At 47.7% G+C, this 26,693-nt stretch overlaps 1 protein-coding gene across 2 annotated transcripts in view; it reads right to left on the bottom strand.

Moving 5' to 3' along the window:
• Positions 1–20,188, bottom strand: part of NXPH4 (neurexophilin 4) — a 120,151-nt gene extending 99,963 nt beyond the window's left edge. The window contains exon 1 of one of the 2 annotated variants that reach the window (XM_053287874.1): positions 19,803–20,188. In XM_053287874.1, the coding sequence (XP_053143849.1) occupies positions 19,803–19,856 (54 nt within the window). In that variant the 5' untranslated portion in view covers positions 19,857–20,188. Of the gene's footprint in view, positions 1–18,688; positions 18,764–19,802 lie in introns of those variants that run through there. The other variant, XM_053287873.1, reaches the window with a different exon arrangement.
• Between the last annotated feature and the right edge of the window lie 6,505 nt (positions 20,189–26,693).

The following is a 26,693-nucleotide window of genomic DNA, read 5'->3' as shown; positions in this document are numbered from 1 at the left end:
CTCAGTCCAGACTTACCTTTCCTCTCCAGGGTCAAGTTCTCGGGGGCAGGAGATGACAGTTCTGGATGTTTGACGCAGAAGCAAGCTGTGCATGGCAAAGATTGGCTGGCCCTCTGTGATGTCACCAAGAAACCTCCCCTCCAAATCTCCAGAGCAGTACTGCAGTTTAAAATAACTTATTTTTAAAAATAAGCAATGGATGGGGAAAATCAATGCCGAAGTGTTGAAGCAGCACTTTTTAAAATAAAAAGGTAAGCAGGTGGGGAATGCGGGAGGCCGACGTTCAATTCGCTGATGTGTGTGTCCATCATTTTGGCTGTGCAGTATGTCATTATCTGGAAATTCCAGCCCTATAAGAGCATTCAGAGTCAAACAAATAGTCCTATTCTAGCCTACTCTTGTGTCTCCAATAGGATATAGCTACACTACTAACTTATATTGATTTTATATCAGTTTGTCATAGCTTACCCCAAGGAACCCTGGTGGTTTGACGAGGGTAATGAGAATTCTCCAGCCTAGTTCCCACTTTAAGCCCAGAACTAATTCCCTGGGTAGAAGGACAAATCATTTTAAATCTGTGGTGTATATATGCCCTAGTAGCCAGAACTGAATGTTAGAGAAAGGAAGGGTCTATGACACCGAGAGACCACTGTGCGATCCATCTCCTGTCAACCATTCATTCTAGAACATAAGAATAGTCCTGCTGCCTCAGATCATAAATCCAGTCGCCTGCTGCCTACAGTGGGCCAACCAGTTGCCTCTTCAAACTGACAGGTACTCATCTAGGCGTTTTCCACACAGCAGGCTTTACTGTGAGTTCAAAGTTGCAAAAAAAAAAAAAAAAAAAACCACACCAAAAAACCCCCAGATGCAAAAAGCGGATTTTATTTTACCCTGGATGTAAACCGGGCTACACTACAATGAAAAACCTGAATTGTGTGTGAAGTGCTCCCAGAGAGCTCGCAGGGACGTCGGGGTAAATTCTTTACACACACCCTCCATTCCGAAGGAGATGCCAATGATCTCAATGTGTGTTTTTATCTCATGTTTTAATGTTGTGTTGTAAGCCACCCAGGGACTTTTACACACAGCAGGCTTTACTGCAAGTTTACTGGGAGGCTTTTACTGCAAACTCAGTTGTCCCCGCAAACCGACACAGATAGTGGATTGTTTTTACCCCGGATATAAAATAGGCTACACTCTTAACGTGCTATGAAAAACCGGAACTGTATGTGAACTGCTCCCTGATGACTTGCAGGGACTTCGCTCCATTCCGGAGGAGATGTGAGTTAAAGGGCTTTAAAAGCCCCATGTGAAAAACTTCCAGGGAACAATTTGTTATGCAGTGGCTAGCAAACCTAGACTAGAGGCTGCTCTGAATATGCTGCTCTAAAAACCATGCCAGGTCCTTGATTGGAGAAGGTAACAAGGTAGTTTGAAATGAGCTCTCTGACAAACACTGGTTCTGAGCAATGGCCAGCACCTGGCTCTGGGTTTTGTTTTTGGGTTTTTTTAAAGCCCTCCCCTTCTTCCCTTACAGACTTGGCATGGCCCCACCTATTTAGAGGTCACCAGCCACCAGTGCTGGGATTGGACCTCTCTGGATCATACCTTATTTGAGGGGGGAAACCTCTCCTAGTTTAAGGGCCCCATCATTGAGAGAGATGCTTTTCCTGGGTGCACAATTGTGCCTTAAAGTATTTCCGTGAAAAACTCAACTTGCCACCTTTCAGGTTTCCAAACCCGCCCCAAATTAGAAAACTCTTTAACTAGATGCAGAATGACCTCGCTAAGAACAGACACTTCCCCCATCCCTCCCCACCCCCACCCCCCTCTGGACATTAGCCAGACAGGCCTTTTAAAGGCCAGTCTGTTCGACAGATATGTATATAAATATATAGAAAGAGAGATGGCAGATGTTCTTCTCCCCTTCAGGGGAGTGAAAGAAATTAAAAAGTATTTGTCCGCTGCGAGTGCTAACTGTGTGGGCTCAGCTGCCTGCGACCAGCACTCAGGACGGGATTGGAGGGAGAGGGAGGGAGAGGGAGAGAGAGACAGCAGGCCCACAATGGGACACTCCCCTCCTCTCCCACACCCCCAAGCCCCTCAAGAGCTGAAACAGCAGCTTTTATAGCATCCCCACAACAGGTCCTGTGAGGAAAAAGGGGGAAATTAATTCCAATCCTAGAGCGGGCCTTGGCGGCTCTTAATAGCCAAGATTGCAGTACCGGTGCTCATTTGCCGAATGGCTTTTCGCCCGGCGATCTGGGGGTTGATTATTTCTTTAGCATCAATCCAGCCGGGCGCGGAGAAAAGTTTTCATCTTCTCGGGGCCATTTAGCCTTGGCGGCAGAGGAGGAATGCTGAACAGGGGGAGCGAGTGGCGGGGGGGGAGAGGGAGAAGAGGTTTTCGATCACCTACAGAGGAAAGAGACACGACTCATTTGTTCCCAGGGTCTCGCGCAGATGCCAGCGACCTTTAAAAACCTGTGTTGCCAACACACAGGGGTTTGCTAAGGAGGGGTAATATTTTGCCTCGAACATTCATCTGTAGCAGGTTAGCGTGGCAGGAACAGGGAGCATGCCAAGGCAATCTCTGCAGTTTCAAAGGACGCCAGAGGCCAATTAACTCCACCCTCTGCCACAAAGCCAAACTAGCCATCCCTCACAGCACCCTACGCAATCCAGACCGCCATGCGCCATGCGCAGTGGAACAGGTGCAATCCAGTCACATCTTTGCAGAGGAAATGGCTCAAGGTGGATCGCGCAGGCGAGCCAAGCTGCATGCAACAGAGGCAGCCAAAGCCACCTCTGGCCTCTCCACAAATCAGCCTGTGTCCCTCCATCCCTTTATGTCCCACAGCTCAGCTCCTCTCGGCAGGTCTGGCGATTATTTTATCCTTATGCATTTATCTACCGCCTCAACTCTAAGCAGGGTGGATTTGATTTAAATCAAACTGATTTAAATCACGATTTAAATCACGATTTAAACCACGATTTAAATCACAATTTAAATCACAATTTAAATCACAATTTAAATCACAATTTAAATCACAATTTAAATCACAATTTAAATCACAATTTAAATCACTAGCAGGGTGGATAAAAATAAAAAAATCCAATTTAAATCAAAAAAATCAGATTTTTTTATTTAAATCGGATTTTTTTGATTTTTATCCACCCTGCTAGTGATTTAAATCAGTTTGATTTAAATCAAATCCACCCTGACTCTAAGTGTCTCTAAGTGGTCTACATGGCAGTGCTCCTGCTTCTCAGCCAAGCCCCAATTCCTCAGCTGAAGTAAAGTCTAACAATACTCTTCTTCACCCTCATCGGGTGGATTCCTGTAATCCTGATCACCAGACACCCCCTCAGCTGCAGGCGAATATTCCTCTACCCATCTGAGGCAGTAAGGAAAGATTTGTCCTTGTAAAGCGAGTGCCCAGGGACACTCTGGGGAAAGGGAATCACACCGCTGACGGCTACTGTATGAAGAGGAACTACTGGTTGTGTGACCAATAATTAACGCAGTATTGGTTAAGTCCATACTCACTTAACACAAACACTGAGGGGTGGGGAGCAACCAGAAGCAGGGATGACACAAGTAGCACCCACAGAAGTACACCCAAGCCTGGCACAGCAGGGCAACCCATAGCCAAGCTGCACTCCTGCCCGCCCCTGTGGTGCGGCATTGCAGCCTGCTCTCTGGCTCAGCAGACTAAAGGCAAAACCAGCCCAACACACAGGGACAGGCCGATGAGCCTTTGTGTGCACTAGGCTGGTACCATCTCATTCCTTGGGCTTGATGCACACTGGCCCAGATGGACCCACTGAGATAGGAGGAGGCCCGTGGAGAGCAGTTTGCCACGGGCTTCCCGAGACCAAGAGCTGGCCTTGCATACTGAAACTGGATCCAGGGCCACAATGCTTTGCCTGCACGTGGTCCCAGGTTCAATCCCCAGCATCTGCAGGTAGGGCTGAGAGACGCCTCTGCCTGAAACTCTGGGGAGCCACTGTCAGTCACCATAGACAATACAGAGCGAGATGGACCAAGGGCCTGACACAGTACAAGGCAACATCCTGTGGTCCTATGTACCGGCACCAGTCCTTCCCTTGTACAGATGGCACTGAACGTGTTTCTCCATGGCTCACAGGGAAACAAGAGGGATCCATGCTTGCATGCAGCCTCAGGAAATTAAGTGTGCTGATTTACACTTCTTCTCAAACCCTGGGCAGGAGCAACCCTATGACTGGAGATTTTGTAGGGTGGAACGGCTAATCTTACACACACAATATTCTTTTGTTGTTTGTTAAGAAAAAAAGTTTTAAAATTGTTTACTATTTATCAAGCATTTTTACTCCATAAAGAGTTCTACTTTTTCTTTTGTATTTCCTTGTTCAAGCCCGCTGGTGGCATGGTGTGCACCTGCCACACCAAAAAATTCTCTTTCCTCCCCAGCCTCACTGACTGTTTTCACTGAACATTTTATAACCTGCCTCCCCTGACTTCTGAAAAGGAAAAAAATGCGGGCGGGGGGCGGACCCAAGACAAGATTATGAGTCTGGTTACAGGCCTGGACCATGGGAGGCCACTATTATCCCCATTTTGCAGCTAGGAAAGTGGGTGTGTGTGTGTGTGTGAATTGTTTTCACACCAAGTGTCTTGCATCTGTTTTAATACAAACCTTTACTGGCCAGAATACCCCTTTGAGTTTTCTTCAGTATTCTCCCCTGCATTTACAATATACCTTACACAACAAAAGCCTCAGTTGGAAGGAAGGTTTTGTTTTTTGAAAGCCTCCTTAGAGAGAGTGTGACATGCTCAAGGCAATATCCTGCATCCATAGCAGAAATGAGACTATAGTCGCCGAGCTGAGTCCAAGGCTCTTTTCACAAAAGTATCTGGAGCAATGTGGTTTTTCCTGCCCCCAGGAATGCTGAAAAATGCCTGCCCATGTGTGGCTTTTGCTTTGCAGTGTGTTTGCATAATGTGCAAGTGGTACACCTCCCAAGGGGGGTGGGTGTGCCACTCCCACATTATATAAACACACAATAAAGCAAAACTATGTGGGCAGACATTTTTTAAAATGTAGGAGAAAGCACAGAGGCACTAGCGACCATGTTGCTCCGGATCTGTGCCAAGGGGTTCTTTTAAAGTCCTTACCTGTCCAGCTCCACTCCTGAATCCGACTGTAGCAGCATATATGAACTTCCCAAGGAAAGCACCCCCACCCCCACCATCCCTGGGCCTTCTGCTTCTCCTGCCATAACATCCTCGGCGCCTGTCAATCTCCTCCCACACCACCTGATAACCTAGCCCTGATGGTGCCGGTCAGTTCTGACCTCCAGCCTCCCTGTTTATCCTGATTCTCGCGCCGCTCTCAAATATAATCAGCCACAAAGGGGGGGAAATGGCAAAGGAGAATATTTCATTCTTATTAAAAAGCAAGTGGCATTTGTCAGGAGAAAGAGGATTTTGCCCCCAGTCCAGCCCCGGCTTTCTAGCCGATAGTTCGTTGCTATTCTAGATGGATTTGCTGTGTCCTGCGATATGCGCAACGCTCATCTCGGGGTGGCAGACGGGGTCCTGTGCCTCTTATTGAATCACTCGCAGCCACGGGTTTAAAGGCCGCAGCGGGGGGTGTTATTAAAAGAGAGGGAAATGAGTCATATTGGAAAGCTTCAATCTGAATTACAGTGCGTTTGTTCGGCAATATATTAGCTCTGGAGATGGCTTGGAAAGAGACCCGGTGCTCGGGTCTCTTGGAGACAGCTTTTCAATCATGCATAGTTCTCCACATCAGCATCTCAGCGAGCAGCAAAAGATGCAGGAATCCAGACAATACGCAATGTTCAGAAAATACATTCAGTGCAGGTTAAGAGCACTTCAGAATAATTATTATTCTCATTTATAAACAACCCCATGCCTGGACCACTTGGTCCAAAATTCAGCGCCAAGAAAACAGATTCTGAAATCTGAATAAATTATGCAGATCAAGACAACCCTGCCTATCTTTTTTTCCATCTGCATAACATATTCCATTTCTGCTTCCCCTAAGAGAGGGGCCATACAGCTATACAGTTTACTCAAGCTTTGGTGGAAGGTCTGTTGTAACCCGAGTCCCAAGCTTCTGACATTTTACCTATTTCTACCCACAAATCTATAGCCACAAGGGCTAGAAACTTGCTTTATACATGTAAAAACCTTGGAGATTTCTCAGAATGCTGAATTTGTCATCAGATACTTAATCCCATGCTTGTACGGCACAATGAGAGACTCACAACAGACCCAGGCCTCATACATCTGTGGTTCAAGATGGGTAGCAGGATTCTCCTGATCTCATTCAGGTTTAAAACAAAGCCCTGGAAGTTATGCTACACAGATTCTAGTTTTACAGATGCATAACAGGAAGAAAGGCATTTTCTCACAACACTAAATGCATCCCTTGTGTTTCCTGTGTTTGTAATGTCAGTTTAACACACGCATCGCTTAGAATGCACGTCAGACTTTTAAAAACCCCTTTATTCAACTTGTTTGGTTCTGCATTAACCCAATTCAAATGTACTAAACACAAACGGAGGCTCAAATACCTACAGTATCACATGCCAAAGTGACCTAAAAGATGACTTGCCTAAGACCACCAGGAAAGCTTGCGGGAAGAGTCAGCAACTGAAAGCCCCCTGGCCAAAACCAACCCCTGAAGGTATTACATGGTCCACAGTTTACCTACAGGTATCTGTGGCAACAACAGGAGTTGGAACCTAGTCCTCTGCGCCTTCCTTCATTATTGAACAACAAGCTACTGACTCTGAACACAGGCAACAGCCTTATGCCGAGTCAGACCTACTGGGTCCATCTATTTCAGTATTGTCTGCTCTGACTGGTAGCAGCTCCTCAGACAAGGATTTTTCTCAGTCTACTTGGAGATCCCAAAAGTTGAACCTGGGAGCTTCTGCACAGAAAGCAGGTGATCTTGCACTGAGCTCTTCCCTCCCCATTGCCCTCGAACATAGAACTGCCCTATACCAAGTCAGCCCACTGGTCCGTCTAGCCCAATATTGTTTAATTAGCAGTGGCTCCCCAAGGTTTCAGAGAAGGGTCTTTTCCAGTGATGTCAAAGATGCCCTGATGATGTCAAGGATGGGAGCCTGTCAGTGAGATGTCACAGTTGGGATGGGATGCAAAGCAGGCATTTACCATTGAGTTACAGCTACTCCCTGTATGGGTCTAAGGCCCAACCACAACCTGAATGGGATGTCAGGATGAACCGACAGTAAATAAGACACACACCATTGCTAGCCAGCCTCAAAGAGGTAGGGGAACAAATGGGTTTGGGGAAGCAAATTCCTCTCCCCAATGTTCTGCCTGCAGGGCAAGTTAAGAAGGTTAGACTAGGTAGCCCATGCTCTTATAATTCTCTCCCTTCAACTTAAGGAGGAGAGGCAACTTCTGAAGCCAAGACAGCAAGCGTGTGTTGTGATAACACACTGCAACAATAGACAGAAACCAAATAAGAGTGATATTTACATACTCACACCTTACCCAGACAGAACAGATGCAGTCCCGAGCTGTGGGAATCCAAACCAGACAACCAAGTTCTCTGGCCCCTTAATTCAAGAGGGCAACCACCACAAGGCTTTCCTAAAACCTCATGGCCACGGTTGCCCAGGGCTTTGGGCTTACAGCCAGGGACCAGCAGAAGGCAGACCATGGTCAGCCGGTGGACTGCTGGCTATTCTCCGTGGACCCTGAGCACCTGCTCATGGCTGGAATTCTTGCAAAGAATACTGGACTCTGTGGAACTTGATCGGATCTGGCAAGACACTCTTTATACACTCAGCATCACTTAACACACATTAGCTTGGTCTTGACTGTGCAGAGATCCTGAGTACACACTCTTGTTTTATAAGTGTAAACACACACTGGGGGACCAGAGGGTTTGAGCAGAACAGAAAAGAAGGCGGTGCGAGTCAGACCGATGCGGACTTCCTGACCAGAATCCCAGGGGTTCTCCAAGCCCGCCCCATGTTAAGGAGGACGGACTGGATGTATGAAAGATGCAGGAAAAGGAGTAGGAGATGGGGTGGGGAGAAGGGATGGGAACCATGCACAAAAGCAGAAGGCAGCACAGGTGTGCCTGAGCGGTCATGAGATTAGGGCAGCAGTCTGGCTGCATGGAGGGCCAAACTCCTAATTGGACAGGTACCATGTCTGTCCCAGGGCCAGTCTAGAAGGAGTTGCTCAGCACAGTGCTCAAGTTAGAGAGGAACAGTAGAGGGGCTCAAGGAAATCCCCAAGCCCACCCCATTGATCCCCTCAACCTGAGTCAAATCCTGGCTCTCCACAGCCTAAGAACAGTAGCCAAGGTGGCCAGACCCCCCAATATTCAAGCACTGGCTTCGCATTATTTATACTTAAAATTTCCTCTTCTGCCCTTTCCCAAGGATTCAAGATAGGTTGCAAACACCCACAAATGTCCACAATTAACACACAATGACACCAAAGAAGACCAATTTTAAAAAGAGCACTACAGTCATAATTAATCAAAACAAAACAACCACAAGTTGTAGAGAATGCAGGACAAAAGATGTCTGAAAGGGAGGAAGTTGTTCTTGACTTCCAAAGGTGTGCTGAAACAATCAGATTTTGCCTAAAGAGGACACCAGGCAGAGATCAAGTAGGAGAGTTCCAAACTGTGGGGGCCATAACCAGGAATACTCGTAGGGACATAGGAAGCTGCCATATACTGAGTCAGACCATTGGTCCATCTAGCTCAGCATTGTCTACACAGACTGGCAGCGGCTTCTCCAAGGTTGCAGGCAGGAGTCTCTCCCAGCCCTATCTTGGAGATGCCAAGGAGGGAACTTGGGAACTTCTGCATGCAGATGCTCTTTCCAGAGCAGCCCTGAGGGGAATATCTTTCAGTGCTCACACATGTCTCCCATTCAAATGCAAACCAGGGTGGATCCTGCTAAGCAAAGGGCACAATTTGTGCTTGCTACCACAAGACCACTAGCATGTTCCCACCAGTTGGACCTCCACAACAGGGCCTCTTTACTAGATCTTATAGGGCAGGCAGATATGTGCCAGGATATCTTCAAGGCACTCCTGACCTTGCTGTTACTTCTAGTATCCTTTAACCCCAGCCCAGCCACCCAGAGGTGACTGGAGAATCTGTGCTATAGCAAACCACACTCACCCTCCTCAGTACCCTGGATTGGCCGCTCAAGGGCATGGGGCAAGGAAAATGTCTGACAGAGTCTAGGAGGGAGCAAGGCACTGTAGATGTGGATGGCATGTATTAGGATGCAGGCATGTGAAATTGTGGGGCGTCTCTTCTGTATGAAGTTTTTTAAAGGAACCACAGTTCTTAAACATGGGACATCCCTTAAACAATAAGACATTCATCAGTAGCTTTGAAATGAAGCAGGAGAAGCTAGACCGTTTCCCTAGATTTCCAAATTGTTCTCTGGATAGTTTCCTGGTATTGCTGAGGGCATTGTGGCCAGGTCTGTTTATCCAAATCCAGCACAACAGAAGCTCAAGATTCTGAACTCAGAATAGATTACATTATGGATATCCATTCAAACATATTTAAATTAGCTTATTTTGCACAGATGTTCTATTTGCATGCCTTCTTCTAAACCAGCTATATTTTGAATTCTCCTTGGAGAAAATGGAGGATAAAACTATAATAAATAAAATAAGTTCTCGAAGAATTGTGGATTCCCCCCGCCCCACTGGCATCGGCAAATAAGGGATAGTCAGGGAATCTGTGTATGGGTAGAGAAACGTCTACTGGAGACTGTGAGAGAAAGAACAAGAACAGAGCCATAGCAGAAAGAGGCACTCATAGAAAACTGTGAGTCCAAGATGACATTATACATTTTAAGCATCTCTCTAAACCCAGTCACAAAGGACTAGAAACTTGCATTTAGAAGTTAAAAGAGAAAAAGAAAATATTAACAGAAATATCACAAAATGTAACAAAAGCTGAACTCTCCGGAATTCACATTCTGCCAAAAACTGGACACTCCGTTTACAGGCTGACCCTTTTCCCGGAGACAAACTTCTTAAGGGAAACCAAAAAAGGGGGTTAGAATGGAGAAAGAGAGGAATGGAAATCAAGAGCTCCCCCTACTGGATGGACATTGAACATACTGGCACGAAGCAGAAGGCACTAAAAGGAGATACTTCTCAATGCAGGGAAATGTCTACTACTTCTTTGAGGCATGGGAGGCTTGCTGGGATCAGTGACCTAGTCTGGATTATCAAACATGAGCTTCATTCCCTTCACAATAATGTGCTGTTCCTTCCCCATCTCTGGACCTCTATGTACTTTTCAAAGAAGGATGGGGTGAGGGATGAGAATAATGTGTGAAAGCCTAATGAAGGTGGGAAGTGGGGAGGGGTCCTCTCCAGGATTCAGTTTGTGACTCTGGAAGCAAACAGGATGGACTAAATAAGGCTGAAAACAGCCAATGTCTACACACACGCGTGCGCACGCACACACACTTACAATACACTATTAATGCATTACATACGGTGTATTTATTAGAATGCTTTCTATCTTTATCTCTGCCCTCACAACCACCATGCAGAGTAGACATGCCTATTTCCCTTTTTACAGACTGAAGGAATACCGAAGCTAAGAAATAATGACTTGGCCAAAACCAGCCAGCAGGAGACTCATCACCAAGCAGGCTTTTCACTCTGTCCCCCAGCTACCTCTTTGTTTGGGCGAGATGGGAGGAAACTGACGCTGGGTCTTCAAAGGAGAAGGCAAACAAGTTCTGTCAGAGCACGACGGACTCACAGAATACGGACTCACAGAATACGAGAGCCACGTGAACGCTGGCTGGAATGCTAACTCCTGCAGACCAATCCTGGCATCTTTCATTCATTTTTATTTGATTTATATACCACCCTGCCAAAAATGACTCGGGGCCATTTGTTGCCCATTACCACTTTAAGACAAATGGGGGGGGGGTTGACGTGTGATCCGCATTGTGGCCTCCGACACATGAGCAACCTGCTGCAGGTGGGACAACCACAGCCATCACCCAAGAGCCATTTAATGCAAATTCCATGTGGTTGAAGTAGGCACGAGTCTGCCACAGAAGTCTGGCATCTTGACTCTCTCAAGCAACCGCCCGCCCGCCCCACATATCTACTTACTTTACTTAATCCAAGCCTGGGCCATTTTTCTTTGGATCTAGGAGCTAAATCAAAAATGTCGGAACCAGGCAACGGACACTTGACAGAATTGCCGGACAGAGACACAGACATTGGGGAGTGGGAGAGTGAATGGGCTTCTCCTTATTCCCTTTACAAGTAGCATAGAACAAAAACAGGGCTGCCGGGAGCTTTTCCAGACAGCAGGCTTTACTGATTTTACTGCGAGTTTGGGGCATATCAGATATTCCGACACAAAAAGTAGATTTATTTATTTTTTACCCTGGACATAAATCAGGCTACCCAGGGGAAAACCCGAATCGTGTACAGAGTGTCCTCTGATATGTCATACCTTCTTCCGGATAAATCTGGCCGATACGTGGACACCCACCCTCCATTCCGATGGAGAGACAAGCTAAAAGCCCTGTCTGGGAATGCTCCTGGGACAAATGCTCCTGGGTTATTTCATTAAATAACTCTACCTCTGAATATGCTAGTCTAGGCCCCGTGGTTAAATTTCTAGGCACCACGGCTCCCTGGCACCTGGGATCTGTCACGCTCCGGCTTAACCCCCCAGGTCCTTCTCAAAAGTATGGTTAGAACCCAGGCATCCAGGTGACCTTTTAAACTTCACTGCTGCAACCATTAGGAACACTGCTTCCTACATTATCCAACTGCCCCCACCCCTCCAAACTGGAGCTGCAGTTTGTATACTGTTTTTCCTGTCAGTCACAATTACAATATGGGTGAGTCAGTCAATGACAGCTCAAAAAAGAGTGGGGGGGGGGGGGTAGAGAGAGAAAGAGAGAAGCTAAGTGACCTTGCTAATTAAGATTGCTGGTGGGGAACAGTTTCACTTCCCCTGGGTTCCCGCTGCTCAGACTTTACTATAACCCCTTCGGCCCTCCACCTCACAGATGCGAAGGTCAGCACCCACTGGGCCTCAGCAAGGGTTGCCAAATGCAACAAAGAGCAAGGCTTCTGTGCCTTGAAACAATTTCAATGAAGAAAGCATTTCAGCATCCAGTTTCTTCCATCATGCTGCAATGGGGAGAAGCAGGCCCTATTAAAAATTCTCCCTTCTATATATCTACAGAAGGCACCAAGGCCTTGTCCTACCCTGGGTCCGACAACCCTAGTGCCCCAATTCATTCCCCGCCCCCTCCAGATACAGTCCAGGACCAGGTCCATTTCTCTACTGGGTAAATAAATCCCTGCGCTTTAGACTAATCTCAGTCCAGGATATACATGAATAGTTCCATGCAGCTCTGAGGCACACATTATGAATGGCAGGAACCAGGAATGAGTTAAAGTCAAGGAAGGGGGAGGGATTATTTTATCAAACGAAGCTGCAGCAGCTGTTTAAATGCAGCAACATCTGGCAGCCGCATGACCCCGTGAAGCAGTAGGGCCAGACGGGGCTCTAGGCACCCATCAGCTACTTTAAGTGGCTATTGAGCGTAATAAATGAAAAAAGAAAACGAAGCCAGCCCTTTCCCCAGGACAGGGCAATGCTAAACACAGCAAGATAGCCGGCCTGGCAAAAGGACAGGCCGCATTATCTGGGGGGGGGGGGGATGAGGACACATGCCTTTGTCCTTGGGTCAGAACAAATAATACGGTATTCATTCTGTGAAGCTGCTTTACAGACTGACACGTGTGAAAGTTTGCCGAAAAGCCTCCCCACCACAGTGAGCCCCATTTTCACATGGGGGAAAGTGATGACCCAAAAGACGACCAAGTGCACAGACCACAGCATAGATTGCTGGCTTCCCGGCTCTGAGCTGCTAAATCCTATTTCCGCACCAGACCAGGAATAAAAGCTGAGGTCCCAGGGTCTCCAGCCTCCTGCTGCTGTAACCATTAGCTCCCACTGTCTCCTAGGATCCAGGACAGGATTCACCCCCACCCCTGAACTGTCTTTCCCAAATAACTCTCTGCCAAATGAATTAGCATATTGACTGAGGAACAGAGACTCCTGCCCCAAAATCGTGACCAAATTCATACATGAAGCAAGGAATGCCATCACAGCCAGCTATGGGCAGCCAAACATATGGTTTTGAAGAGCTAAACTGGAGCGTACACCAGTTGGATTTGGTGTAGCATCAAACGCTAGCACAACCAGTCTGATTCAGCAGTGGGCGAGACAGGTGTCCATTCAATCAACTCCACAATACACAACAGCCTCTGCCAGCCATGACTTGGACCCATATAGGGGTTTGAGATAGGGAGGGGGTTCTGGGAAGCAAGGCAGGAATCAAAGTGGGGGGGGGGGACAACTCTGCTCTTGCAGACCTAGGATATTCAGCTATTCCCACATCTCTCCTCTTCAATGTATGCTCTCTGCGCTATATAAATCATCATTAACAATCACTATAGGGTGTACATTGAAAGCTGGAGTCCAGGAAGTCAGTTGGCTATAATTACAGCATTTACTTTGTAGGATCTGAAGCTTTTGCTTTTAGTTCACTTTAACCTTATTTTTCAGAAGGAGCAAAATTCTAGTCCTCAAGGCAAAGGACAAAAGTGAGAGTGTAACATCTTAAAAATTCCCAAAAAACCACAAAAAATCAAATTGTTAGACGTGGGTCCCAATAGCCTAAATTCTTTTTCATCCTGCAGCCCCACTTCTTAGCCCAGGGCCAGAATACATGGGACATTAACCCATCACTGACTGGTGCGAAAGGACCACTTCTAGCCGACTTCCTTGTTAACCCCATCAAAATGTCTGCAGCAGGGGCCCATTATTTTACCCAGGACTGTGGTGTGCAGCAAGCAGGAGGAGGGGATTAATACTTTCCTCCTGAGCCTTTTTGGAAGGGCGGTATAAAAACTGAATGAATGAATGAATGAATGAAATGATTTTCATGCTCAAAGTCATCCCTTCACAAGCAACTATTTGGCCAGTCTTCCAATCTTTATTACCCTGAATTCACACATCTTGAGACTGCCCGTTTATTCATTCAATCCTTCTTTCACAGTCACTGCACTAATTGCAGGCAAAATAAAATTTAAAATTTCTGCAACCAAAGAGCATGCCCTTTAAGGAGACCGACATCCCTCCCTCCCCAACTACAGCGCTGTCCCCCCCCACACACACCTTTAAGCTTCGACTTGTAGAACTGCCCCTTCCGACTACAATCTGCTGACTGAGATGTGCAAAGTTAGTTCAGAGATAGCTTCCTCCTGTCCCTGATGGTGTTAAATCTCAGGCTGGGGGAAGGCGGAACTTATTAAAATGCTTTCTTTCCCAATGTGTACACATGCACAGAAACAATTCACAACTTGGTATGCTGGCTAAGAGGCATGGGCATCATTTGAACATCAACTGTACAAGGATTTTCCAAAATACAATACCAAATACCCAAGTCTTTAAATTTTGCAAATAATGGCCAGGAGGCTTTGATTTATTTTTATTTTTAAAGTTGGAATATAATAACTGCTGGTTGGGTAGCTCTTAATCAAAGCTGCACGATTCCCATCTCAGTTTGACAAAACGCTTCGGCTGAAAGCTGATCAAGGCTGAAGGCTGATCAAGACAAGAAAGGGAACCCTGGGCTGAGAGTCCGCAAGGCTTTCGGCTGACTCCCGCCTTGCAGCACCAGCCATGCGCCCAGACCTCTTTCGACAGAGGGTAGACATCTGCTTATTAGCAACTGCCTTGTGGGACACATCACACAGCCTTTCTGCAAAGGACAGCTGGGGGTGGACAGAGAGCCTTACAGCAGGAAACTCCAGCACCCTGGAAAGGGTGCTTGGTTGCTCCCAGCCACCACTGTGTTCGCTCTTCCAGCACTAAGCACTCTTGGGCTGAAGCACCAGAAGGGCACTTTGAGATGCTTCAGTCTTGCAAGTGACCCCTTCTCAGGATATCAATAATTTCAGGTCCCTGATCAAGGCTGGATGTGGAATACAAAGAAATGTTTCACACTGATCACTGGAAGCAGCCAAAAAGACTACAGAGAGTTGACTGGAATTCTATCAGAACTGGATTCTGCCGTGGGTAAAATCCCATCGGCAGCATCACAGCCAACTGGCTTTTGAGCTTTCCTTAAAAAACCAAATGGAATCCTTGCATACAGGCGACTGGCCATTCTGCACTAAACAGAAACACAAAATCTGAAACTACAAATTCAGAGTCTAAGTTGTGCCATTTGCATAGGTTTGCTTGACTGGTGTACTCTGTTTTGGTTTGTGGAGTGGGCTATAGAATTTCAGTGTGGGTTTTGGTATGATCAGGAATGGGGTTCAGTATGTAACGATGTGGTCACAGAACACAGCAGAGAGGCACAACAGGGAGCAATAGTGGATAGTATTTAGGCTGAAGAGACCTGTGTTCAAGTCTCTGCTAGGAAGCCACCATTCTGTGAGGAAGATGTGGGATATGGGCTGGCCCTCCAAGAACACTGTCCTAAGTTTTTTGGGTGCACTGAGATAGAGAAAATACTGATGCCAAGATAAACCTTGCCCTTGACTAAAGGAAGATGAATTTCTTATTTGTTGATGAATAGTACCAGATAATGCTCACACATCTCTGTTGCCTTCCACAATCTTGAGGACTAGAAAGTTGCACTTTTTCTTTCAAACAGAAGCTCCTATTACCACAATGGTAGTTGCAGGACTCTGTACCATGGGACTATCTTTCAGATGCCACAGCATAATCAACGTGACCATAAAGCTTTTAGACATCCTTGTCTAGTGGAGAACAGAAGACCATACAGTAGAGGCCAACAAACATACCAGTGAAATTGAACATCAAATTCGCAGTTCAAGGAATGATACTGCTGGAGCAAGTCTGGATATTCATGACAGTGTTTCAGCATCCCAGTGTGCCAGTCTGGGATTGGTAGGCAATCATAAGATTTCATGTACTGTATCCACCCCCCAAAAAGACGTGGTGTAGTGGTTAGTGCTGGATTAGAACCGAGGAGACCTGAGTTCAAATCCCCATTCAGCCATGAAACTTGCTGGGTGACTCTGGGCCAGTCACTTCTCTCTCAGCCTAACCTACTTCACAGGGTTATTGTGAGGAGAAACAAGTATGTAGTACACCGCTCTGGGCTCCTTGGAGGAAGAGCAGGATATAAAAGGTAATAATAATAATAATGATAATGATAATAATAATAATTATTATTATTATTAAAGATGACCCCCTTAAAAATAGAGGTTAATTTAGGTCATAACTGCATTTACCCAAAAGGAACAGGATTCTTAATTTGACGGAAACCCCTCACCACACACACACTCACACAATTTCTAACATCAAGGAACGTAGAAAAAACTTAGTCTTGGATTCAGGTAACTATGGTATCGAAATGGCATGGAAGACACCCAGTGGATAAAGGGAAGTCTAGGTGAAGAACAATGCTACTTACCTAAAGTGACATCACACAGAAGACAACCAATATCTGAGTAAGACTGAAGTTCACAACACGCTCACTTCAGAACAGCCCCACGGAATGAGACACCACTATAGCAACTGGGCTGAGGATCGCAGGCTAGGAATTTCACATAGATCAGGTGTACGCACAGATGTTCTAAATACATGGCAGGTCCTTCTCCTTCCTTAACTTTGTGTGTGATTTTTCTATGTCAAAGAATGATCTAGTGAGATGTACTTGGAGGTGGGGATTCATTTCTCACCCAGATGTAGGGATTTTTCTTTAGCTGACCATGTTTCTTCACACACACACACAAACCTAGTTTGAAAAACAGTCAAGCATCTCGCTTATACCTCCACTGCATGTTCTTTCTCTAATGCAAGGCAAGGCTTAAAAAATCAAAACTAAACTAAACCTCCTTTCCAAACCCAAAGCACACCCCATTCCTTTGATCTTCCTACCTTTCGCACCAGCAACAAACATTGTTAGTTATCTGATTAAAACAAAAGGTTTTCATCTTAAAAGCAGTGCTCCCAGGCTGATGGAAAAGCTGGGGGTAGCCCAAAAGGAATTCCTCCCTGCTCCTCATCTCTCTAAGAGCGCAAGATAAGCCCAAGAAACACAACCTAGTTAGATCTAACCTTGCAAAAGTCTGAGTGTAGTATCTTGAGGAGGAAGAGGCGGGGGGGGGGTGCATTCATGAAACTGTTGAAAAGTAAAAATTGATTGTCATGAAATCCTATTCTTGCTGGCCTGGTGCTTAATGAGCCCGTTCCTTATTTCTCCCTGCAACATTACAATGCCGTAAAAAGAAAAATAAGACACAGGGAGAGGGGGAAGAATTTAAAAAGCGAAGCAAAAAGCTCTTAACTCCTGATTTGCAAGCACTAAAAACTGCCAATGCCAAGTTACCTGTGAAGGAATTGTTTTATACACACACAGGCTGGTGGACATCTACGCAGCCAGCAGAGAAGAATCAAAATTTTATGATCCTTATTGAAAGCTATTGCTTGCCTGGTCTAAGGAGAAACAGGGAAGTTTTAAAGTTCCAAATCACGGGGGCCAGATCATTTGGAAAAGTTTTTCTTTCTTTTTCTTTTAAAATGGCAGCATATGGAAGATGAAGAAAAGCACACACAAAACCCAAGGGGATGGAGTTAGGAGGTGGGTGGGTGGAGATCAGAGTAGGGAGGCCTCTGCAATTATTTAATAACACTTTGCTTTAAGTGCTTCCTTACTCAGCTTAAACTGGGTAGCTTAGAGGGGGCAAGCCTTCAAGTGGAACAGCTCATGGGCCAGGTATGCCCTTGATTTAACAAATGAGGATACACCAGGCACAAGGAAACACTTAAGGCCGGAATCGGTGGGGCACTAAGCACACTGAAAAAATATTACATGCAGCATTTTTAAGTAAACAGCAAGGCTGTATTTTATCCTCTTTCATGTAAGTGTACAACTGAGAAAATTCTGTGTTCTTCTAGGGCAGGTTTCTCTTCCAACGGGATTGTCTCAAGACGGGTGTGAGTCAAGGTCAGATTGGAGGCAGGTTTTGCCAGTTTGAAGAATCAAAGCTCGATTCTTTGGGTGCAACTCCCAAACAACCATCCAGTTCCCAAGGCAAGCAAAGGTAATCTGGGAACTGGTCTGTCGGGTCCTATGGAGAGAACCAACAACGGACCTGAGGGCTCCACAGCATTCGTGGCATCTGAGACAATATTTACACTCAGAGAGAAACCGTCAACAGCAACAACGGATGTAAAAGGTCAGAGTTTTTGCCCAAAATTACTCAATTTAGAACCAGCCAAGGACTGGACTCCCTGAAGGGTCATTATTATCTCAGAGAGACAAAGGAGTTGAAAGGAAGAAGGAAAGTGTATCCCGTCTCCTGTTCAGTGGAGCTGCTCTGTCCCGATAAAGTGATGAAAGGCAGCCTCAATTTTTGAAACAGTGGCACAGAAATTAGAATAAGTGTTGTGATTGTGGCAGTGTCTGGCTGCTGCTCCGTCTTGCAAGCTCTCCTAGCAAAAGCTAGGCATGTTTATACAGCTGTGTAACAGTTCCATGAAACCCAAGGAGCGCGCGCGTACACACATACACGCTGCATGCTCCCTATCACCTTACATGCACTTACCACCTTCCTACGTACACGCACGCACACTTGCATGATGTTCCCACGTGCAAGCGCTGCACACCCAAACTGCATCGATTGCTGTGCTTCGATGAGACCTGTTGCACGGCACGACCACGTGCGCGCGTTTGCACACAGGGCTGTGATTTGAGGTCGCGCACCTAGTGAGCGCCGAGACTCGGTTGGTTGTAAATGCATTTTAAGCTAGGTGCAATAATACGATACAGGAGCAGCATAACACTGGGCGGCTGCACAAGACGTCCTGTGTATGAACGTCTGAGCGCGAAGCACGATCCGTACAGCACTAGATTAGCCTAGCCAAAGCTATCTCCCCCAGCAGTCTGCGCGATCTCACGCCGATCTTTTGGTTTAATTAAAAACAAAAATCGCAAAGTGTCGCGCATCGATCGAGCACAGAGAGCGCGCCCTGACCCAGAGTTACGCCTATCCGCCCCCGCCCCTGGCTGCAGGCTAAAAGGGAAGAGAGGATCCGAATTGACAGCAAGGCTAAATTTACACGATTCACGTCTCTCGAGTCGCCTTCCGCGAAGCTGCCAGACGGGTCGTCGCCTAGGAGGAGCTGTTTTACCGCTCGGCGATAAACAACCCCCCAACCCCGCCGCCGCCGCCGCCTCTTCCCCCTCATGTTGATTTTTGGAACTTGCTACGCAATCGGGTTTCTGTCCCACATAAAGAAAACGGGACTTGCGCCAAGGAAGTCCATAGCGACTCCCAGGCCCCGTCCAGAAATCTGCGCGTCGTCCCCCTAACTTTGGAGAGAAACACGCGTCGAGCCTTTGCAGTTTGCATTCCAACGATCGAGTGGCGTCCAAGTTAGGAAACGTGGGGCCGGGGGAAGGCAAGTACAGCAGTCCCTCCCACCCCGTAAACACAGCCCTCCTATCCTGGCATCTTCTCCCGTCCTTCTGGATCGGGTGGAAGTCTCCTTGGTGCCTAGATGCGTGTGAAACGTCCCCTTCTCTCTCTCGTGCAGAGGGCTAAGTTTGCTTTAGCACACAAGGTGATCGTCTTCTCCAGCAGCGCCGACCTCCCCTTTGCAAGTCTCTCTCTCTCTCCCGCCAGCCTCCCGGTACAGCCTCCCTTCACCGCTCCTTACCTTTTGCAAGAGCCACTGACTGAGGACCAGACGTAGCCAGCTAAGGACCTTCATGTTTCAAGGCAAAAATCTTCCGCCAGCATTGAGAGAGCCCGGAGGGAAGGGGAGAATCGAGAAGAGGAGGGGGGAGCGGGGGCTGGTGGGTTTGGGGAAGACAGAGCTCCAAGCTTTGCCTAAGAAAGAGAAAATCCTCGGGGGGGGCAAGCAAGGAGGAAGCAAAAAGAGCGGCGCGAGAAAGAGAAGCAGCAGGCACCCGGAGCAGCAATCCCGGATACACTGAGAACTGAGCGCGGGGGGTGGGATGGATGGCGGGGGGACGGAGGGAGGAAGAGGAAGAAAGTTGACTCTGCACTTGATCAAAGAGAGGGCGGGTGTTGAGCACAGACGGGCGTGAGTTGCATGCGCCCTGCCCAAGATGCTAGGTGTGTGTGCGCGCGCGCGCGCGGGGGAGCGGGGGGTGGGTGGGTAGCTCCTCAATTTCCTAGTTCGCCCAGTCTCAGCCCGCCCGCCACTGACGGGAGTGTTGCAGTCGGCTCCTGCCACCACTCCTCTCCCTGGAGAGGGGATTGATTTGGGAAGGGGAGAAAAGATCCCTCACGACTTTCTTCCCTTGCAGGAGGCAGCGGGGAGCGTTCAGATTGAGGGTAGGCCTCATGGAGCGCGGGTGTGGCGAGTAAGGTTTAAAGGGGCGTTCTGAAAAAAGCTTGGTGAGATAAGGAGGGTTGTTGGTTTAAAAAATAAATAAATCTTTTCATGTTCGAACTTATAATCTTAAGAGGGGGGCATCAAGCTTGCACTCCCCACAGATCCTGGCCCACATGTACATCCCTTGACTCCACTAGATCTACTACAGCTGCATAACCTTGGGCAAGACGGTAGGTTGCGGGTAGGTAAGAGATCTCCCATTGCATTTTGAGCCAGTGATGCTTAAGGAGGGGAAAGCAGGGGAAGAAAGCTGAACTGGGCTGACACTTGAGCTCAGCTCAGGAACCCATTTCTGGTGCCAGGGGGCGGCTCAGCCTAACTGAGGCTGCAGGGCAGGGAACAACAGCCTGTCGCTAGGATCTAGTGAAAGCTGCGGTTTGATATGTGCTTACTCAGGAATAAGGCCTGTGGAACTCAGTGTGACTCCTGAGCAAACATACATGCAATTCTGTTTAAATAATACAAGATCTCACATCTTTGGGCAGTGATTGCTTCTGACAGCACCTACTACACCTCTAAAGAAATTTAAGGAAAAATAGGAGTAGCCCTGGAGCATGTGAATTGATAATCATGGGGGAAAGGTGTTTTTGAGCATGCACAGAGTATCTTTCACTCACCCCAGGGAAATTCTATATGTTGGATTTGGTGGAGGGGCTTCTGTAGAAGAGTACATTCACCCAGCAGTGGGGCTTGAACCACAACTAAGCACTGCACTGTCCACTCCAAAAATCAAGGATCACACAGAGGAGACTGCACCCTTCCATTCTCCCCCCCCCCCCCGCGCCACTGCACCCTACGCTCTGGCCACCCACTCAGAGACAGATGCTGCCCCATTATGGGCAAAATTCCTCCCAAGCCTCTCTTGGCCTGTCACCCTGAAGCTGGCCTGTAGCTGCCTCTTGTGTATGCAGAGGGTGCCCTAAAGGGTTCCAAGGTGTCTGCAGCCTCATATGCAGGCAGTAATTTTTCCATTTCAACAAAAATACATATTCGAGTGTTGTTTTTCTTCTCCCTCTCTCCCCTTGAAGGCTGACAGGGCTCTGCCTGGTGTGTGAACAGCAGGGGAGCGGGAGGGGCAGGTGGAGAGAGAGAACCACCAAGTGGGGGTGGGCTAGAGAAAGGAAACGGCGACGAGGCACCCAAAGCAGGATGCAAGTGAAGCTGCCTCTTTAATGCTGGCACCAGAGACTTGCCCTTTAACTGGCCACCTGGCTTGTTTGCAGCTGGCACAGAGGACAGCCCTCCCATCCCAACACCTGCTGTCTGACCTGCCTAGCATTCTGAAGAGGTGGTTGGGTAGCTAAGCTCATGCCAAAGCCAGCCCAGGGGGTGATGTTGTCTCCGAGCACCTGGGCTTTCCAGGGAGGGAAGCAGCACCAAGGAAGAAAAGGGGCCAGCTGGTGCCACCTGCAGGGGGTGCATCTCTCCGTAATGAAAGCGCAAGCTTCTGGAATAAGGGGATGGGTGTGTGTGTGTGTGTCAGTCTCTTCCCTGAAGAGGCAGCAGAGGGACACGTATTCCTCCCTGGGCCACAGAATGAAAGGAAGGGGGCTCCAGGCGATAATGCTCAAGATGATGCTGCACAAGTGGACTTTGCTTCTGCTGACAAGTCATATGGAGGTCCTATTTGTGTGGGTGGGTGTTTAAAAGGGGAAAAATGAGGTTAGGCCAGAATACGCACCTTCTCATAGAGAGTTGTCAACTCTCTGTTATTTTACTGATACGACTGTTGAACTGTTTGAATATTGACCTCATTGGGTTCTGCCCCTGACTCCACCAGATTCTGTTCCTTCCCAGAGTGGCAGCATTTTTGAAACCAGAAATGTACGCCCTTAGCAGCATAATACAAATCTTGTCTAATAATAAATCAAAATCAGTCCCAGAATGCTCTACATATGTCATCTCCCCCGCAAAAACCCTAAATGGCCTGCTTGTCCCATGCACCCTGTGTTTGGGACAGTTGGTTACAACAACCATGGGTGCCGTATGCGGACTGGGAAGGGGCAAATTCTGTCCCCACTCTATTTAGGTCCGCATGGGGATGTTACTCAGGAGGGCTTGTGTCCCCTGACAGCTTACGGTGTGCAATTACACGATAGTAAATCCCGCTGTACACAGTGGGACTTACTTTGAAGTAAACATACATAGCATTATGCTATAACTATTGTAATAAACAGTGGGCCTACCCACTAAGTATGCATGCTAAAGGCACAAATCCTTCCTCTTATAAACAAGAGCTGATCTGTTGTCTGGTGTTGATAACATAGCTTTAGTTCTTTGGGCGTATTAAAAAGAAAGTAATGCCAAGGACTCTTGAAATCCACTGCTCTTTTATAATTTTAAGTGGATCTTTTTAGTGATTCTTGAATAAAGCACCCAGGAGCATTTGCAGACAGCAGGCTTTACCCCAAGTTTACTGAGAGTTCGAAGTTGCCCAAAACCACCAATGCAAAAAGTGGATTTTTTAAACCCTGGATATAAATCGGGCTACATTCTAGTGCACAATGAAAAACCCAAATCGTGTGTGAAATGCTCCCCAATAGCTCACAGGGACTTCAGGGTAAATCTGGCTGTTATGTGAATGCACACTCTCCATTCTAGAGGAGATGCGAGCTAAAGGCCCTGTGTGAAAAATCTCCAGGTGAAATCTGAAATGACACCCCCTATTCAAACCACAATCCATTCTCAAAGCCCTTTTGGTGTGATTGCCATGCCCCCATAATACAGTGCATCTAAAATGTGCTCAATTGCATTCTGGGATACCATCCAGGAATGTGAATGATGATAGAGGTGTAGATTTCAGCCACTAGTCATGCAAGTGATTGAAGGGAAACAAAGAAACAAACCATGTAAGCTTTTGTCAGGGGTGTGCTTATATCCTTCCATGTACAAAACATAACATTTAATTGCCGCTTTAGTCACTTGGGGCCTTGGCTTGTCTGACTGCACGGATGAAATGAGTGGATTGCTGTGCCTCAGCCTCACAAGTATAGGCTCAGGTGCATTAGTGTGAAAGGCTTCTATCCTACAGTATCCAGGATAGGACCCTGAGCTAAGGAAGGACCTTCACTCAGTGGCACAGCACATGCTCTGCAAGCAGAAGGAGGTCCTAGGAAAATCCAGTGCAATTAGAAGGATCTCGGGCCTGGGAAAGGAAAGACCTCTGACCTGAGACCCTAGAGATTTGCTACCAGGTGGAGAACATGGTACTGAACTTAATTGACTCATGGTCTCACTCAGTATAAGGCAGTTTCATATGTTGGAGGCAGTGTTCCCTCTGACTGGGATTCCCAGATGTTGTTGACTACAACTCCCAGAACCCCCAGCTGCAATGGCTTTTGCTTGGGGATTCTGGGAGTTGTCGTCAACCACATCTGGGAATCCCTGTTAGAGGGAACACTGGTTGGAGGGCAAGCAGTGATGTGTGGAAAGATGGTGGGGAATGGGAGCTACAAGATGGTGCTCCACTGGCAGCTGGAGGCAACAGTAGTGCTGGTGAAGGGATCTTGGCCAGCAGCCAGTGGAAATGTGACATGCTGAGGCTGGAGGCAAAGGGGTATTTTAATAAGCTAACTGCTAATCCACGTACTGGCCCCTCTCCCCACATCCAGACTGGTGGGATTTTGATGAAAAACTGTGGGCCTCTGCGGGATGGGGAGTTTGCCTGCCCAGTCCATTTGAGTTTGGCAACCCTGGCTGAGCACTTTGCAATGGACGGACTTGCCACACGGCAGCGAGCAACAGCAAGAGCTAATGTCACACTGGCCTTGTTTCCCATGTGGTCTAGACAGGCTGAAAAAAATCTGTCCATGGAGTCATCAGAGATCGTGGCATTCATTAGCCAAGGCCCTGTTCATATGTTACACTTGAGTATGCCAGGGTAGATCCTTGATGTCTGTTGAAGAAGAGTGACTTAGTGACAAATGCGAGCGAAATGTCCACAGATACGTGCAGGGCGCTGCTGGGCTGCTTGCAGCACACTGTGCTTTCCATACCATGGAATATTGTTTCTGAAAAGTGCGAGAGATATAATAGTTGCAGCTCACCTTGGCTTTTGCACGGCAGTTTCCTGTATTCCTAGTTCCCCCCCACCCCTGCTCATATTGATAGTGGGCATGCCTCTACACTGTACACTTTCATTGGCTTTATACCACTGCAATCGCCACGGCTTCCCCAAAGAATCCTGGGGGTTGTGGTTCGATGCTGATGATTCTTTGGTAAAGCTCTTGAGCTCCCCTCACAGAACTGCAGATTCCAGGGCTCTCGGGAGAGAAGATGACTGTTATAAACTGGGCTGCAGTGTAAACGAACCCGTCTTGTGCAGTGCAGGTTGGTGGGGGACCTAATGCCACAAGTCTCTACGATGCTCCAGTAATGTTTGTCTTCGCTGCTCTAGACTAACTTAGATGCTCTTTTGGAAGGATTACTTCCAAGGTCTCCTGTACCAGGTTCCCAGTTCCCTCCCTGGTGGCAGTGATGTCGTTGCCAATTCAGAAGCGCAGGCAGCCCTTCTCCATGCCAGCCCCCACGGCCCCATGCCCACCCCAACAGCCAGAGAAGCTGAGAAGTACCAGCACTCTGTCCCTGCACGCCCCCCCTCCTCTCACCCCCTGCTCCCTGGCATCTCCAAGGAGGTGGGCTGAAAGAGACTCCTGCCTGTAACCCTGGAGAAATCGATACCAGTCTGTGTAGACCAGCACTGCTCAACTTTGGCCCTCCATCTGTTTTTGGACTACAATTCCCATAATCCCCAGCCACAGTGGCTTATAGCCAGGAATGATGGGAGGTGTAGGGCAACACCTGCAGGAGGGCTAAAGTTGAACAGCCCATGCTGAGCTAGATGTACAAATGGTCTGACTCAGTACAGTACAAGGCAGCTTCCCATATTCATAAGGTTGACTGTACCACACTCCCCATCTTCCATGTGATCAGGGAGGGGCGTTGTTTTGAAATTTCTGGTCCCCCAGTGACCTTTATAACTATAGAATACTTGATAGATCTTTCAGGATAAACTTACAAGTGTGAATCACAGGAGAGGAGAGCTGGCCTTGTGGTAGCAAGCATGACTTGTCCCCTTAGCTAAGCAGGGTCTGCCCTGGCTGCATATGAATGGGAGACTAAAAGTGTGAGCACTATAAGATATTCCCCTCAGGGGATGGAGCCGCTCTGGGAAAAGCATCAGAAGGTTTCAAGTTCCCTCCCTGGCAGCTTCTCCAAGATAGGGCTGAGAGAGATTCCTGCCTGCAGCCTTGGAGAAGCCGCTGCCAGTCTGTGAAGACAATACTGAGCCAGATGGACCAATGGTCTGACTCCATACATGGCAGCTTCCTCTGTTCCTATGTTCCTTATCATGTGATTATACTGGAGCAAGGTGATAGGATCCAGTTGTTCTAAAGGCAATGGTGGGAGAAAACTCTATCCAGAGGGGTGCGTGGTGGGAAAGAGCGCTGCCCAAACAGGGTGAGTGACAAGTTCACACCTGCCAAACTCCCTTCCGAACCGACTTCCCCACTGCCCAGTGTGTGCAGGGCAATTCAGTGTGACAGCTGCCGCTTCTGGAGGTGGGCGACGGCTCGGCTCGGCTCGGGGACAAGCTGCTGATGGAATGGCAGACAAAAATCATAACGGACATCTCTCCCCCTGGAAGCAGCAGTGTCAAATTGGGTGCGACAGATGGGAGAGGAACTGGCAGCATGAAGTTACTGCAAAGGATGGAGTGTGTGGGTGTGGGGGGAACAGGGAAGAGGGAAAGTCCTTCGCCACCCCCAAAGGAAGCCGAGCATCACAGTGCTCACTCAGGAATAGACGTAATTGGCAGGAACCGGTCTAGCTAGGCCCCTTCCACATAGTGAATATTATAGTTCTGAACAACAATGTTCTCCACTATGTTGGGGGGAAAAACCCCTAGGACTTTGGAATTCAAGTGACGGGTCATAAGAACATAAGATGGTCTCAGACCAAAAGACCCACTTAGGCCAGCAACCCTCCTTCCCATGGTGGCCAGCCCATTGCCTACAAGAAGGGCAAGAAGGAAATTGCTATCCCCAGCAAATGGGGGTACAGTGATGGTTAGCCTCTGAACATGGAACTTCTAAGTAGCCGTTGTGGCAACTAGCCATTGACAGACCTCTCCTTCAGGAAGGTTGCTAATCCCCTGGCTCACAGCAATCTCAGGCCAATTAGAGG

Source organism: Hemicordylus capensis, chromosome 2 (assembly GCF_027244095.1).
Source record: "Hemicordylus capensis ecotype Gifberg chromosome 2, rHemCap1.1.pri, whole genome shotgun sequence".
Lineage (NCBI taxonomy): Eukaryota > Metazoa > Chordata > Lepidosauria > Squamata > Cordylidae > Hemicordylus > Hemicordylus capensis.
The sequence above is the reverse complement of the archived record's forward strand: the minus strand, read 5'-3'. Positions and strand labels throughout refer to the sequence as shown.